Here is a 17748-nt window from a genome sequence, read left to right as displayed (position 1 = left end):
CCTGTATCTGACTGTCTTATATTCTTAGTGTCCTCCAGCCTGTGACCATCCTCCACGTCTGCCATTCTTAAAGTCTGTTCGTGTGTGTATATGTCTGTGTGCAGGTACACATGCCTATACATGCAGATTGATCACAAGAGGGCACTGAATCCCTCAGAGCTGGAGTTACATACATTTGTGGGATGCCTGGCTTGTCACATGAGTCACAGGATCCAAATTCTAGTCCTCATGATTGATTGCTCAGCAAGTACCCTTAACTGCGGAGCCATCTCTTCAGCCCCAGGTTTGCTATTCTTCCTTTTGTTGTTACTGGATTTTTTTTTTTGGTGGGGAGGGGGGTTTCGAGAAAGGGTTTCTCTGTAGCTTTGGTTCCTGTCCTGGAACTAGCTCTTGTAGATCAGGCTGGCCTCGAACTCACAGAGATCTGCCTGCCTCTGCCTCCCAAGTGCTGGGACTAAAGGTGTGCCCCATCACTGCCCGGCTGTTGTTATTGTTTTAGGGTGTGCTGGGATTAAAGGCGTGCACCACCACACCTTCCGCACATTTGCTATTCTTGACCTATACACTTCTGTGGCTGTCACTCTTGGCTTGGACACACTTGAAGAGTACCGGTGAGCTGTTTTCAAATTATCCCTACTCCATTTTTGGAATCTGTTACTATTACCTTTAGTGTTGGACCAGACAAGTGCTCTACAAGCTACCCCTCCAGCCCTTGCTCAATTTTGATTTCTTTAGTAATACCACAGAAACAAGAGCATTATTGTGAAAATATTATAAAGTATTTGCTGTAGTGCCATATTAATAATACTTTCTCAATAAATGTTAACTGTTTCTTTTACTATATTTTAGGATATAAAATGGGCATCTTTCCTTTTAAAAAGATTTACTTATTTTTCTGTGTATGTGTGTTGCCTACATGAGTTTGTGTGTACTATGTACATGCACGTACCTGCAAAAGCAAGAAGAAGGTATAGGATCTCCTGGAACTGCAGTTGTAGGCAGTTGGGCACTGCCTGATATGGGTGCTGGAAACTGAACTTGGGTTTTCTGCAGGAGCAGTAAGTGCTCTTAATAGCTGAGCAATTTCTCCTCCACCACCAATTTCTTTTTTTTACCAATTTCTTTTTTAATGAGAACATATTTCATTAAATATGTCATTAAATTTTAGTGGAATTAAGTAAGCTGCCCAAGGCTACACAGCTACAAAAGACATAGGTCAAAGTATGAACCTCAGCAGGCTGTGGCATTCAAGGTACCACAACAACAACAACCAAATACCAAAATACATCCCAAGCTCTGCTCTCTGGCCACTCCTTCCCTAAAGAGCTTGAAGAATTGAAACGGGGGTGGGGGGGTGAGCATTAACTTTTCTTTTCCATAGGAGATAAACATTTTAGTTTTGTCTTCACAACCAGACGACTTCTTTCTCTGAATAAGAAGCAGATTGCTAGCCTTGGACAAAGAGGCTAAGATAGCCTCTCTGAGACCTCCCTCTGGACCAGGCCAAGGCAGAGGGGATACATGGTAATGGTCATAAAGCCATGCATAATTCAAGAGAACTCTAATAAGGCCTTTGCAATACATGGAGCTGCGAAGTCACGGGATGAAACAGACTGGAGAGATGATGCAGCACTTCCAAGCACTTGCTGCTCTTAAAGGGAAACGAGATTCCATTCCCAGTGCCCACACTGGGAAGCTCATAGCCTACTGAACTTGTGTCTGGAGATCTGGCCTCCCCAGGTACTTTGTGTGCACATGGTACACATACAGACAGCCAGGCACACACTCATACACATGAAATTTAAAAAAAAAAAACCAAACCTCTAGGATTCCTGTTTTCCCATGTCATGCCTAGAAATATCCAATGGTGGACAGTCCAGGCCAGTACCCCTCCTTCAGTCTGAGGTTCTTTAAAGCTGGGCATGTGTCATTTATACAGCACGTGGGGTTTTCATCAAGGACCTGGCCATGGGAGACTAGGAAATACAGCAACTACAGTTCAAGATTTGTTTTTAATGCAATGACTTTAGATCACTCAGTTCCACAGACTTGATTTTCCCCAAATCCCCTCTCTGGCAATGCTAATGTGTTTTCCCTCTCATTCTGATGATCAATGAAATGTATGGCTGGAAGGGCTGGCTTGGAAGCCATTTCTTTGATGCTAACAGAATTAAGAAAATATTCCCTCAGCTACATACATCCCAACTATCCATCCCTGCCACCTGCCACTCAGCTATAGGTAGAAGCCATTACAGTGCGGCAGGAGAGGAGGCAACAGTAGCAGGGGATGCTGGAGAAAGGGGGACAAGCAGAGAGCATGAAAACCAGAGAGGAGCTGGGGAGATGGCTCACCCGATAAAGGGCTTGTTACACAAGCATGAGGCCTGAGTTCAGGCTCCTGCCCCCATAAAAGCAACGAATGACGATGTCTACAGAGTAGCAGAGACAAGCAGATCCCTAAAGCTCACTGGCAGCCAGCCTCGCCAAATTAGTGAGCTCCACATTCAGTGAGAGACCCCGTCTCAAGGAACAAGATCGAGTGATAGAGCAGGACACCTGACACCCTCTTTTGGCCTCCGTACAGGTACAGGCAAGCATGGACACCACACACACTCACATCCACACATACCCCACACCTGTGCAGACACACACACAGTACACACACAAACAAGAAACAGAGAGGAGAGACAGGAGTATTTTGCCAGTCACTCTAAAACCAAGACAGTAACTGACTCGCTTAATCACAGTCAGAAAGTTTTTAAGTAGGTGGGAAAAGTCCTAGATTTGAAGACAAACAACAGCCCTCTAACCACCCTGCAGAGAGAGCCACCAACTCCACTGTCTTTGGTCATCTGGCTCTAACCCAAAGATCTAAACTAGCAAACCAAGCACAGCTTGAAGAACGTTGCATCTGCCTGAGTATCCGCTCCCCTCTTCCTATCAACAGCCTCCAGATGCCACATTATTTTGTTCCCATGTGGTCTTCAAAGGGTTATCTTTCCACAGGTCTTTTGTCTGTTTTGTTGTTTACTTGCTTGCTGTTTTGAGAGAGGGTCTCCTATGGCCCAGGCTGGTCTTGAGCTCCGACTCACTATATATAGGCAAGAATGACTCTACCTACTGGCCAGGTTTCAGGTATACACAAACCACCATACTCAGCAGATGACTCTGCTTTAAGCAAGGTGCACAAAGAATGCAAGAAAGGCTTTAAGAAAAATCAAGAAATAAAAAGAAAAAAGTTTTCTTCTCTATCCAATTGCTAAACTAAAATTCCTGTATCTTATTAATTCTCAATTATTCTTAGCCATGAGAAACATAATAGACAACCTCTGCTCCTCTGCCTAAAAGTCAGAGTTGGCAAACCCAGGAAATGCTAAGGAGAAGTTAAGCAAAGGATGTTCTCGAAACATCTAGGCTGTTGTTAGGATGAGGCCCAGGAGATTTCTCCTTTCCATGCTCCTGGGGTGGGAAGACTTTTACAAATATACTCTATTACTGTTCCATAAACACTCACCTCTGCCCTGATAAACTAATTATGGGCACAGGTAATCTAATTTTAAATTTTTTAATCCAAAGAAATAGTTCTCATCTTCTAAACAACATCATTATACACACTATATACATACTTTTCTGGGAACTGAAAAATATTAAATAAAGTTCAATTTTGGTTTGTCCAAATTAACAAAGTATGGAAAATAAGGGAATATCAGCAGTCTGTGAATTTTAAGCAATAACAGTGAAACCTTAACATGAGCAGAAACAGTCAGCCGGACCACAGCACAGTGTCCTGCTTCCGGTGCTGCCACTCTTCCTAGGCATGCTGGGAAAGCAGAGGCTCACGGGGTGCAAACGTCACTCTGCTGAGCCACTGTCAAGTTCTCAAAGCATCCCACAGACTTTCCCTGTCTTCATAAGAGGGACGGTCAGAACTAGTTCACAGGGAGAGCCTTACAGCACTCCAGCCTACCCGAGACCTTCCTCACAAGGCCCACAGCTGATGCAGACACAGCGTCCTCAGCAAGCCGTGGACAAGGGAGCAGAGACCTGCCGCCTACTCCTCCGCTCCCAGCTGCCCCACTCTTCAGCATCCACTGTCCAGAACTCGCTGGTGAAAACCTCACCAGACTCTCACATTCAAGGTGTCTACTAGGCCCTTCCTGCACTTGGAGATGCTGAGCTCTGACCTCCTGGCTCCCATGTTCTCACATTACTTCCTGCTGACTCCATTTTTTCTAGCATACAATCAAGCCCCTCTTTTCCATTATCCGAGGCAGGACCCGCCCTCAGTTTGGCTCGTATAAAGGAAGCTTCCTCAACTTCTTTCAAGTTTTCTCACCTTTCCATGTTTCCTTCCCACCCCTCCCCCTAATTTCCAAAGCTCATCCTAATCAAGGGATCGTGACTTTTTCATTTGTTACCAAAATCACTTTGTCCTATCAGAGACTTCCTGGATCTGTTTGTTTTGTCTCGAGACAAGAGACTCTCTACATATCCCTAACTGTCCTGGAACTCACTCTGAAGACCAGGCTAGCCTCAGACTCAGAGAGATCTGCCTGCCTCTGCCTCCTGAGTGCTCAGATTAAAGGTGTGCTCCACTACACCTGGCTTTCAGCCCGGATTTTAAATCCATCTGTGTTGCTTCTTTTCCAACACATACAAAATGTCTCTTCAGGAAGCCTCAGTGACTCTATCTTTGGGAAGTCTTTCCTTCAAGTCCTGCTATGTTGTCCCAGAATCACATCCCCATCTTCCCCATACCATAGCTCACACAGGCAGGCCTAGGCTATGCCTTCACAGACTTCCTGACATCAAGAACTACACGTGAAAGGCTGTAGGAGTTCAACTAATGAAACATGAAACAAAACAGTAATTTTTTTGACATGGCTCTTTTTGAGACTGCACTTCAGGTTTCAAACTTGCTCTCAAACCCGGGCATCTATATCATTTTCTTGTCTGCTACCACCACCCCTGGCTGGGCTCAATGACAGATTCACGGTACACAGACTTTTGCACTTTTGAAATCGACCAGCTATTGGTTCTCCTCGCTTCTTGTCTCTTACAGGGTCCTATCCATAACAAAATGGACACTGCCTAACACTATCATGTCATTATTTTCCAACATACCTTGCCTTTCTAGCCAATAGAAAGCAAGTAAGTATGCGCTCACATTCAGGTTTATGGGATTTCCCCTCCACTCTTGCTTCCTCCCTTGCCCTCTCTCCTCCTCATCACTAAGTTACAGACCAATTCCTACATGTGTTCTACAAAAACGAAACATGCAACAAGTTCTAGAATAGGGCTTCTCGCTCTAGCTCTAGGCCAGCCCTTGAGAGCTGTTCTAAGCACTTCTTAGTCCCCTTGGAGATGGCTCAGCAATCTCACCAGCAGGGTGGCTAATACTAGAAAAAGGAGGGCAGCTAGAGCTACACAGATTTTCTGAACTGAAGCAGAGCCCCCTTGGCATGAAGGCTAACACTGGTACTGACAGCTCATTCTCCATCATCCCTGTTCAGTCTAAGTTTTTCATCTCAGCCATTTTGGGAGTTGACCTTTGAAAGCCGAGTCTGTGCTACTCCGATAAGTACTCTTGATTAAACCTTGGAGAGAACAGGTGGATGGAAGCAGAGACAGTGGGGAGAAGAGACATAGGGTAAGCATTAAGCATACAAATACTTGTTTTAAAAAAAGAGGCTGGCCAGCAGCTGCTCTCTGTCACACTCAAGCCTACACAGACTGCACCCTGGACCCTGTCCTGTCCTGTCCTGTCCAGGCAATGAATCCAATCCTAGGCAGATATGTCCTAGCGGTGGCGCAGAGCTCAGCCAACACTACAAAGCCCTCAGCCTTGGCAGTGCCTGCAATGGAGGGGGCAAGTCTTGTTGTCTGGGCTTCGCCTGCTCAGTGTGGCAGTGGGGCTCAGATCTGCTTGCTGAGGGGCAGCATAGCTATCCAGGCAGGCTAGGAATGACGAAATCTGCATGTCCTCACAGAGTCTTCTGGGACCTTCGTATGTGTGAGCCTACCACTCTTCTCTGCCAGGGCAGTCACTCGTCAGCCTGCAGAAGCCTGGCATCCTGATAGTCGTGACAAACCAGGGCAGCTCTGTTCACGCCCCTGGCCCAGGCCCAAATCCAGCACCCCCACTTGCCATGGCTGCTGGGACATCCAGGGCTCTGAATTCCTCATCTCTGAGCTTTCTGGTCACTGGATTCAGTTTAGCAGGGACTCAAATGTCTGGGTATTAATAAAACTGAAACATTGTTTTGTTTTGTTTTTATCCCCACCCCCTGAAACATTGTTTTATGTTGTTCTGCTGTATTGAGAAGCTGGCTCTTGATGGAGGAGGGTCATCTTTCTATCTGTTGATTTCATTGGTTAAGCAATAAAGAAACTGCTTGGCCCTCATAGGTTAAAACATAGGTGGGTGGAGTAAACAGACAGAATGCTGGGAGAAAGAAGCTGAGTCAGAGTCGCCATGATTCTCCCACTCCAGGCAGATGCAGGTTAAGATCATTCCTGATAAGCCAGCTCGTGGGCTACACAGATTATAAGAAATGGGCTAGTCAAGGTGCGAGAGTTAGCCGAGAAAAGGCTAGATATAACGGGCCAAGCGGTGTTTAAAAGAATACAGTTTCCGTGTAATTATTTCGGGGCATAAGCTAGAGCTAGCCATGTGGGCGGCCAGGTGCTCCGCCACTCTTATTACTACAGGCTCTGAAGCTGGAAAGTTTCTGTCCTATGTCAGGTAGCCACCTGACTTTGTGACAGCTGGGGAAGGGGGGGATGACCAAGCAAGGCAGAGCAGCTAAAAATCTAGACTTCTGGTTTCATTTAACTGCCTACAATGTTTGCTAAGATATAAACCTTACCTCAAGATCTGCAAGACTATTGTACCTATTTTCCTTTTTTTTATGTATTTTTTTATTGATAAAAGGAGAATAAAGAAAAGAAAGAAAAAAAAAAACAAATTTCCACCTCCTCCCAGCCTCCCATTTCCCTCCCCCTCCTCCCATTCTTCTCCCCCTCCTCCCACCCCTCTCCCCTTCCGCCCACTTTTCTCCCCCTCCCTCTCCAGTCCAAAGAGCAGTCAGGGTTCCCTGCCCTGTGGTAAGTCCTAGGTCCTCCCCCCTCCGTCCATATCTAGGAAGGTGAACATCCAAACTGGCTAGGCTCCCACCAAGCCAGCACATTGCGTTGGATCAAAACCGCGTGCCATTGTCCTTGGTGTCTCATCAGCCCTCATTGTTCGTCATGTTCAGAGAGTCCAGCTCCCAAGGTCCCAAGGAGGAGCAGAAGGAGGGAGAACATGAGCAAAGAAGTCGGGACCACGAGGGGTGCACCCACCCACTGAAACAGTGGAGCTGATCTACTGGGAGCTCACCAAGGCCAGCTGGACTGTTACCAAAAAAAGCATGGGATAAAACTGTACCTATTTTCTGTACCTAGAAATTTATAAGTTTAATAGATATGATTAAAAATCTGTAAAACTGTAACGAAAGTTGACTTAAAACTTACAACACAAGCCGGGCGGTGGTGGCGCACGCCTTTAATCCCAGCACTCGGGAGGCAGAGGCAGGCGGATCTCTGTGAGTTCGAGACCAGCCTGGTCTACAGAGCTAGTTCCAGGACAGGCTCCAAAGCCACAGAGAAACCCTGTCTCGAAAAAACCAAAAAAAAAAAAAAAAAAACTTACAACACAGGGTTAATAATTAAGACACTTATACACAGATAATCTTACCATTCAGGCCATAAAACTCAACACATAGACAGCACCACCAAACAAACAAAAAAACCAAAGACCTAATTCGTCAAAGTCCATAGTTCTGGGAAAGTCTCCATATGTATTAGCCTTGCTTTTTAACTCCTATAGTTTCACGTCCAGCTAACTATTCGTGTTAACTAAAATATATCAACTCAAAACATGCTTAAAAGCTCACCCCAGGAAAGGCTTAGCAAAGACTGACTTAGCATATGTCTAGCGTCCTTGTCTTTGCTAACTTTGTTAAACTTTAGCTATTTTGATAGATTGAGGCATACGAGACACTGTGATATTCTGCAATGGTGCACTATAAAAGGATCAGAAAAGTAGATTTGCCAGTCTCCTTATATTCTATTTATGATTTAAAGTTTCATTTTATACTTAAAAGGCTTTAATTCAAAAATGGTAATTTTTAAAGGCTAAACTTAGCACGGGTGTAACTGTAAAATTCTAATCTTATAAAAGTTACAAACTTGTAAACTGTTAAAGATAATTAAGACATGCAAATTAATAGTCACCTTATAAATAATCAAATTTTTTAATATATTCAAAACCATACTCAGAGTCATACTAAATACAAATATAACTCATTTACAGGGACAAGCTTTATTAAGACTCCTGTATGTGTTCAATGTTAAACCTAAAGCAGTAACTAAAAACAGTTTATTTCAAGTCAAGTATACTTAGTAGACAGCCCTCAAGACTTTTCAGACATCTGCTGAATATGGCATTTAAAATGATTAATAAAAAATGTCCGTGATTGAGAGAAATACAGACTCCTAGTAGTAAAGCTAAGGTCTCCAAAGATGATGGGGCACAGAACTGAATTCTGGTAACATTAACCACTGGGCAAACCTGCCCCAACTGTGGACACTGTTGGGTTGACTGCCCTACGCTGCCTTGTCAAAGTGAGGTCAGTTTTCCCAAGTTCCTCCTCCACAGGAAAATATCTCTCTCAGATCCTGTGCTGTCCTGTTGGCAGCTGAAGATGCAATGCTGTCCACGGGACAGCTGAAGACCTACAACCTCTGGCCCCAACAAAACCATCAAGACCACAGGAGCCTAGGGCAATCGTCCAGACAGCTGGCAAGTCTGTCATTTTAATGAATACATAGGCCGTGTGGATTACACTCACTGCTGTAATTTATCCTTCTCTCTGATGGTACTCACAGCTAATTGTAGCTCCGACACTTTTCTAAAGCTGTAAGGTCTGCTGCTGAAAAAGGCAGACACTGTTTACTTCACACAAAACAGGTTTCAGCATAACTTTTACAATCTTTGTTTTTAATAACTGATTAAGTCAATTTATTAAAATAGTTGACTTAGGCATCTGCAATAGTGACTTCAACGCCTGGCTCAGTACTGATGGAAGTAACCGTGTTTAACAATCTCAGAAGGACTGTGTAAGTCAATGGGTCGCTTGTGGACTCTCATTTGGAAACCACCCCATGTCTTAGAACCTTCACTACACGGTGTTTTTCCTGTAGTGATTCTCATTGTCTTGGTGAGCATATGCACCAGTTCTTTGGGTTTCAGATACTTTTCCTTTGCTTAAGACACAGTACACAACTTCTCCCGCAACTTCACGTTGAGGCGGGTGAGCGTGATTTGAATTTGGAAAATCACCTCCTCAAGTCCACAAGCGTTTTTTTTTCCAGTATCTTCACAAGCCATGGCTGAGGCGCGGCTGCAGACAGCATGAGTCAGGATCAGGGCAGACTGAACAGAGCTCCAGAGCACGCACCACCTCATCTCAGAAGGTTTTCACTATTCTTCCAGTTAACATAGCTTGTCCTCCAAAGACTACTCTCAATAATCAACCACTTATGCGTGTCTAATAATAATCAGCTGGATAAAAAATTTAAAGTTTATATAAATTATAAAAGTCTAAACATAATTTAAGTTATATCTAAGGATATAAAAGTCTTATAAAAGTTATGAGGATCTAATAAAATTATTTAATATATATAAATATAAAGACATAAAAATGAATTTAAAATGAGCTATTTCAGATTTCTTTCCTCCTCTATGCTATTGTTATACTAAGATTTCAAAAGTTCAAAGTTTAACATTAATCAATAAAGTTCTATAAAAATATATATAGATATATATATAAAGATGGTAAATTACTACTATTATCAGTCACAAACTCAAGATCTTAAAATTCCCCTAGTTGTCTTTAAAAATACAGATGCTTCTCATCATGCTTAAAAAAAAAAATCTATGTACAATCTATATACCCAGCCCTCAGGGCAGAAAAAAAAAGTTCATGAATTTTAACCCAAAATCAGAGCTTTTGCTATGATTCAAAGATGTGAGTCTACTGTCTGTTTTGCAAACACCTGTTAGCTGCTTTTTCTACAGTGTGGATTTCAGTACAGACTACAAACAATGGCAATGTAAGCACCAGGGAATCAAAATCATGAGACTTAGATCCACCTTTCACAGGCCAATGGACTCCAGAGAAGCTCCTGTCAATCATCAGCCTAAGCTCCCTGCCTCTTGCCTATTCCCGAGGGGGAAGCTCCAAATACAAGAGTTTCCTTTACGTTTTTTAACTCCTGTCTTTAGTCTCTGTCTTGTCAGAGTTCCACTCAGATGGTGGACACCACACAGAAATCAGCTGTAGACTATAAACTGCTCCAAAGGTGATTTACTCTACCCCAGCCCCAGGTAGTCCTACAAAACCGGAAAGTCCTGGACTTGTTGAAAACTTAAGTAAACCAGTCCAGTGAAGTTGACTGCTACCTGACTCTTCAGCTAGGCCAGCAAACCAGATGCTTCTGATGAATGTCCCATTGATTCCAACCTTCCTGGGCCCTGACAACAACACCCTAATTCAGCTGAGAAGAGAACAAATGGCCCCTTATCCACAGCAGAAGGCTGGAATGTTAGATAAGATGGAAATTCCCTTGCAAAGGGAGCAAAATGGCTACCTCCAGTACCATTACTACTGATAGTACCAAAATTATATGGCCTTTAAAAATGTTGTTCTTTCTATGCTAACCAAACAGATATACAAGCAGCTAACCAAACAGATATACAAGCAGACTATACATCTTTTGATGCATGACACGTTGTGTTTCCCCCAGATAAAGAACATTAAGACCCTATCAAGGATTTGGTGGGGACACATAAGACAAAGGGGCAACGACAAATCAGTCTGCCTCCATCTTGGACTTGAGACCCATCTTATAGTAAAGACAAACTAGGTTTATTTCTGTTTATGATTAAATCTCTGATTCTCAAGGATTGGGCTATGACTCACCTGAAACCTTAACTACAAATAGTTTTGACTGCCTGTTCCAGGAAACGGCAGCCATGCCTTTGTCTCAAAAGGTTATTATGACCACCTTGTTATGACCACTTTTCAACCATGTCTTTGATACAAGAGGTTGTTATGACCAATTTGTTATGCTTATGTTCTGCTTCTGTAACCCTGCCACCTACTCCTGAACTCTAAAGACCCTTATTTTCCCCATGTCTAATGTTGTTTTCATGAACCAGCCTTTAGGGAGAGACAGCCTATTAGACAAAATTTAAAAAAAAAAAGTTTGCTTTAATGAGTTTGGCCACGATGATTTGGGTCAGTGGTCTTTCTCCTTAAATCTGTGAAACTGTAGTCCCCCTGATAAACTTGCAGTACCAAGAAACAGAGAGGATGCTCAGAGAGGATAACACTTGAATCAAGGCTGGGGAGGTGACAGCATTAGAGGACGAGAAACCAGAGATATGGGTAGAAAATAAACAAACTCCATTCTCAGAGAATCCCTAGAAGACTTGAAAGTCCCTGAACTAGGAAAGGAAAGCATTTTACAGGTGTCTGATCCAAAGATAGGCTCTTCTGAGCATCTCATTTTGAAAAGGGGCTGGGGCAGCAACTTGGGCCAAAAGGAAGCAGAACCAAGTAAGATGTGCACACTTTCACAGAAGCAGTAGCAGGCAGATCTCTGAGTTAGAGGCCAGCCTATTCTAATAGCAAGGTGTAGGCTAGCCAGGACTACATAGTGAGACAATACAAAACAAAAATAAACAAAACCCACAAAGCTAGTTTTTTCTCTCTAGCTCCTCCTCCACATTTTCAAAACTACATTTAAGCCAGAGTGGAAGATCATCCAAAAGATGACTTCCTTTATACCATTACCTCCTGGTGTCAACAAAGACGACTCATAGCTCCACTCTGATAAGACACAAATTTTAGGTATGGACTGGCCTTCGTCCTCTCCTAGGCTCCCATCCATTGCTCACGGACACCCCATGCCCTGAGTATATTCACTGTTTCAGTGTGAGATGAACTGAACAGGAGAGGAAAGACTTCTGATGGCATCCTGAAGAGTAGTAACCTGTAAAGATGACCTCGGAATGGAAGGTCATTCTGTCTCTCAAGCACAGATCCGAGATTGCAGAAATAATAGAAGGGCTGTACCCTAGTCTTACCTCAACTGCAACTTGTAACACATATAAAAACTGACCTTTCTTTGTCCTGCATCCCTCACCACAGTGCTCCTAAAATGTACAAAATTTCCCTACATGGTAAGAGACTTTTGCTACTAACAACAAATTGCCTTTCAACCCATGCCAGAATTTATGCTAATAAGTGACTCTTGGTGGGGACTTCAGCATGGAAACTGGTCACCAGAAAAGACTACTTCATAATTGGAGGGTTGGAATTTTAAGACTCATCCTCTATCCCTGGGGAGTGCAGGGGGACTCAAGATTGATTACTTATGGCCACTGCTTGGCATCAATCATACCTATATAATGAAACTTTTATTTAGGTCCTAAACAATAGGCTTCAGAAACTTCCTGAACGGCATTTGAATTGGAAGACTGTAGACATACAGAGGGCATGAGAGCTGGGCAGACTGACGTCCAATTGAGTCTAAGAGCTCACTGTCTGTATCTCTTCCCCTTAGCTGCTCCTAAGTTGCATTCTTTTTTGTTGTTTTGTTTTGTTGGGTTTTTTGGGGAGGGGGTTGTTTATCTGATTGATTGATTTTTCAAGACAGTGTTTCTCCATATAGACCCAGCTGTCCTGGAACTCACTCAGTAGACCAGGTTGACCTCAAACTCACAGAGATTCATCTCCCTCTGTCTCTCAAGCGCTGGGATTAAAGGTGTGCATCACCACCACACAGCTCTGTGTTGCATTTTGACACCACACAGATATACATAAGCAGTGTGTTCTGAGTTTATTTAGTTAACAAAATTATCAAACCTGAGGAGAGGGTGTGAGAATCCTGGGTAGTGAGAGGTACAGGTAACCCAAGATTTAGAAGTGACATCTGAAATGAGGGCAGTCATGGGGAAAACTGAGCCTTTAACCTGTGAGATCCAATAGTAAACCATATTAGAATTGAACTCATTTCTTGGACACAGAAAATGAACCACACGCCCCTCTGAGACAGCAGAGAATAAAAGGCCCCAGAGAAACAGCCCCACTGTCACCCTGACTAGAGTCAGGTGCTCCTTCAGACAGATGTCCAGAGCCTGCAGGAAATCAGGCTCCACTTTTAAATACTTGAAACCAGAGTAGATGGCCTACTATAAATGAGGTTTTTAAAATTCAATTCCCTCTTATTGCTCGTGCAGATCTGAAATGATCTGACCAGATGGCTGGCGCTCTATAATTCTTGGATTGCTCTCATCAGTTGTTGATGATTTAGATTTTTTTCTCTTTTCCATCCATCACATAAACGTGTTCCTGCACAGACTTCCTGCATGCTCCTATTGAGTGGGATTCTCACAGTCGCCCTGAAGTCAAATCAGGTCATAAGAAGCCTTAGGCTGAGCCTGGCTTTCCTGAGCCCAGGGGGGCCAAACAGGTAAGCCTGGAGTGGCCTTTGTCCAGGTGTCCTCCTCACTTCCACTTCTCCTTCAAATCCCCAGAGAAAGGGAGCAAAGGCGTATTTTTTTTAATGAGAATATGTTGAGTATGTACTGTTTGTCAGGCCCTTTGGGAAACAGCACACACACACACACACACACATACCCCTCACTTTATTCTCATACCACTTCTGTGAAGTCATTATTTACATTCCTATTTTCAGAGAAGGAAACTAAAGTTTAGAGATTACGAGCAACCTGAACCCACAAGCTCAAAGCAAACCACAGTCAGGCCCAGTATCATACAGTCTGACCAGTTGCCCCACTGAGTTCTCAGCACTGGAGAAGCCCTGGTCCTGACACACTAATGGTGTTTTTGCTGTTCCTGTATTGTCTGTGAGCCTATAAGCTAAAACACAAGGGGTTCAGGTCCATTTTGTTCCTTAGGAAGACAGCATGGCACAATGTTTAAACTGGGCTTAAAGTTGTCTGAATTTCAACTCCCCCACTTGTTGGCTGTTTGTCTAAGTAATTTCTTCTTGCTGAGAATGAGTTTTGTCTGTGAAAATGAGGGCAGTTACAGCATCCACCCTCCAAGGATCCCCAGCAGAGCCAATGCTTAGTAAATGTGAGCTCTTATCTATATTTCGGCTACAAACACAGTACCAAACAAAAAGCAGAATCTCAGAAAATGCTCAGAAAGACAAAATTATGGGATCTGGCTGTGACCAGTGTTCTATAATAACAAGTGCACAGGCACAAAATTCTGGAATCCAGGAGTCCTTAGCTCCAGGACAAATGTCTCCATTCCCTGCCCACAGCCAGAAGGACTTGCCAGCAAACAGCTTTCCCCTGCTTGCTTACAAGCAGCTGTTGCTGGATCCACATGCGAATGCTTGCTGTGCCTCTGCTAGGTGAGGCAGATCCCAAAATAAACCAGAAGAAAGAGCGACAGAAAAATCACTTCCAGGAACAACCAACTCCCAGTGAAGATGCTGACAGTAATAACAGAGGCAGGCCGACATCAGGGGAAGGAGTTGTCTCAGTGCTGTGTAGCTGAAGCCAAGTTCCCACCTGGCCTCGTGGGAAGACCTAGGAAGTCATGTGTTACTACCCTAGTGTGCCAGGCTGTAGCATGTAATCTGCCTATCTGCCTGCCTTCCAATGAGCCGGCCCATAACCCAAGCTGCCTGCACACTCTAATATCTTTCCTTTGAGGGAAAAGGGAATGAGAGGTGCAACCTTCCCTTAAGAGGACAAAAGTCCTTTGAACAGGAGGGCAGACCTGCTAGGCCTACATAGGAACACAACTATCTACACAAATTTACCATTGTTTTAAAAGTCCCCAGGATGCCCACCATTTTCCTGTGTGTCTGCCTTTGGCTCTCAAGCAAAAAAAACACTAAACTTTTATTTGTGTTTATCCCTGCTCCCTTTTCAAAATTACTATTGGAGGAGAAAGGGAGAACATCCCCTCCCCGAGGCAGGACCACAAGCGAGAGAAGGCTGCACTCTCATGCACTCAGTGGCGTCCAGTCCCACAAGTGCACTGAAGATGTGTGCAAGCGAGGAGGTGACCTCTGGAAACCAGAGCATCTAAGCGATGCCTTCAGACATGCACTGGATAGAGGGCTTTGTTTCCACAGTGCGCTCAGCTGCAACAGCTGTGCAGCAGCCTCAGGAGGGTTTTGTAGAGAAAACTTTCCCAGGAGCTCTTGAGAAACTACGCGTAGGGTGTTGTCAAAAGAGCATCAGTTAAATGGGAGACAAGAGCTTCTCTCTAGTTCTCCTGAGGCTCTCAGAGCCCACTCCTCACTCTAAGCACAGCCTCTGGCTCTTCCTTCCAAACTACTCATGCAGGGGCTCTTGAGCTGTCAGCAGCAAGCAGCTCTGCTGCCAGAGGGTTAGGTAAGGCTCAAGGTCAGAAGTAAGAGCCCTGTTCTGTTTGCAGTGTGGACCAAAGGTTTGCAGGGTGCTAGTGACCCAGCTGAAGGAGTGGAGTAGAAGCAGGAACCCAGAAGAACATCAGCCCCATCTATGACAGGGGCTGGCCTGTTTGAAAAAATATATCAGCAACTCTACATAAAAGCAGAGAATATAGCCACATCTTTTACTTCATCACTTCTGAAAGCCTCTCTGAGCTATTCCTCAAAGACCAAATTCTGTTCTCAGAGAAGCTAAGAGAAGACAGGCAGAGCTGGACCTGCTGAATCAAATACCTCTATTCTTAAACTTCCCTCTGCCTGATGCCATCAGCTTCCACTTGGCTTCTGGTGCTTCATCACTCTTCAGTGGCAACAACTACCCATATGCAAGCCTAGCAGGAGTGATATTGCTGGCTGGCACAGCAAATGCTATCCCTGGCAGCACAGCAGCAATGGGGGCTGTGAGGACACAGTGATGAATTCGGCAAGGACCTGATGAAACGACACTACGCCTGCTGCCAGAACTTGCCATCCACTTTGCCATGGTACAGAACACAAACAGCTTGCACCTGAGAAGAGTCTCAGTATTAGCAGAGTAGGCCCCAGGCAAGGACAGCTGGAAATGGGAAGGAGGAGTGGGAAGAGAGCAAGCAGACCAAGGCTCTGAGGTCAATGACATAAAACAAGTTAGATAAATAACAGGACAAGTTATCTAACCTCTCTGAGCCTCAGTATTTCCACTGGGCAATAAAGACAGTAATAATTCTATGGCTATGAAGATCAAAGACTGCACATGAGGAAGTTAGCTGTGGACCTGACTGTGGCAAGCATTTCACAATTGCAGGCTACTGAAACCTTTGACGCAGGGTCATGAAAGGGCTAGAAAGCAGTTCTTTCTGAAGACACCCCAATTATGATCAGGCAAGAACGAGCCCCCTTTTTTCTGTGGCATGGGTTCCTTTAAAAGAAGATTTGGGGCCCTGCACCAGTGCTCAGGATTCTCCTGTGAACACTATTTCAGCAGCACTGAGCAGAGCAGCAGAGCCCAAAATAGCATTTGCATAGCAAGGCACGTGTCACTGCCTCCACTGCGCTTCAGAAGTGCGGGGAAAGAAAGTTTCCCATCACGTGCTCACCCACCATAAGCCTCCCTTCCAGGGCACTCCCATGCCACAAGCCCTGTTCTGCTAGAGAATGAAGGTCCCTAGGCCCCAGAGCAGCAGCTACCACTCTGATGGTCACGGTGACAATGGCCTCTCTCAACCTTCAAGAATAAAGGACATTTGTGTATTTCAAAGGACCAGAGCAGGTCTGGTACCTGGCTGAAGAGCCTGCCACTCTTGGGTAGGCTGAAACACCTCCAGGACCTCAGTGTCTTGTTCCTCTTCTCCTCTGGTTTCCTTTGTCTCCGATTCCTTGTGGATACTCTTCTCTGTGCTGGTGAGTGCAAAATCATTCTGAGAAAAAAAAAAAAGTGCATGACCCTCCACGACAAGGCCCAGGTAAGAGGAAAGCAACAGCTTGAGGCAATCCACTCTCCCTGGATGCCCGTCCCACTTTCAGACACGTTTAGACACGTGCAGTTCCTCTCACAAGGTCAGCCTCAGAACCAGCTTGTGAGGCAGTAAGTTTCTGGGTTTTACAGTACTTTAATACTTGTACAAGGGACACCACCAGAAGAGTCCATGCTCTCCCAAGGGAGTTAAAGAAAATGCTAGGGAGAAGGTTAGCACAGTAGCCACTTTCTATGTAACTGCTTGATACAGACAAGCTGGGGCTGAGGTCTAATTGATTCCCAAGCAGTCTGGCAAACCCCATGGGACTGATAGGGCATAAATGTCCCAGGACATTCCAAACCATAGAGTAAGAGTCATAAGCAGGAGAGTGGGATTCTAACTGGGCCAGGCTAAGAGCATGTCCAAGTTGGAAACTGCTTGCCCAACCCCGCTGCTTCTTTCTACCCCATGAACATCAGGGAAGAATAAGATGGGAGTCTGTGAAGCACTCGGAGGGAGGGGACATGAACACCAAGTATAATTCATTTTGCCCCTTCCTGGTCTCCTTTTTTTAATGGTTAGTTTTATTTTATGTGTATGAGTATTTGCCTGAATGCATGTATTCGTGTGTGCCCAAGTGCACACGTGTGCCTGTAGAGTTGGTCTCCCATTTTCAAACTTGTATAAAAGAAGTCTTGTAAGCCTCAAGAAACTGGAAGCAGAGGGTTCCAAAGCTTGGGGA

At 44.5% G+C, this 17748-nt stretch overlaps 1 protein-coding gene across 4 annotated transcripts in view; it reads right to left on the bottom strand.

The window, feature by feature from the left end:
• Positions 1-17748, bottom strand: part of Sil1 (SIL1 nucleotide exchange factor) — a 259660-nt gene that overhangs the window by 149288 nt on the left and 92624 nt on the right. For all 4 annotated transcript variants that reach the window (XM_075968964.1, XM_075968966.1, XM_075968967.1 and 1 more), the window contains one exon: positions 16829-16967. In XM_075968964.1, coding sequence (XP_075825079.1) covers positions 16829-16967 — 139 coding nt within the window. The remainder of the gene's footprint in view (positions 1-16828; positions 16968-17748) is intronic.

Source organism: Microtus pennsylvanicus, chromosome 4 (genome assembly GCF_037038515.1).
Source record: "Microtus pennsylvanicus isolate mMicPen1 chromosome 4, mMicPen1.hap1, whole genome shotgun sequence".
Taxonomy (NCBI): domain Eukaryota; kingdom Metazoa; phylum Chordata; class Mammalia; order Rodentia; family Cricetidae; genus Microtus; species Microtus pennsylvanicus.
The sequence above is the reverse complement of the archived record's forward strand: the minus strand, read 5'-3'. Positions and strand labels throughout refer to the sequence as shown.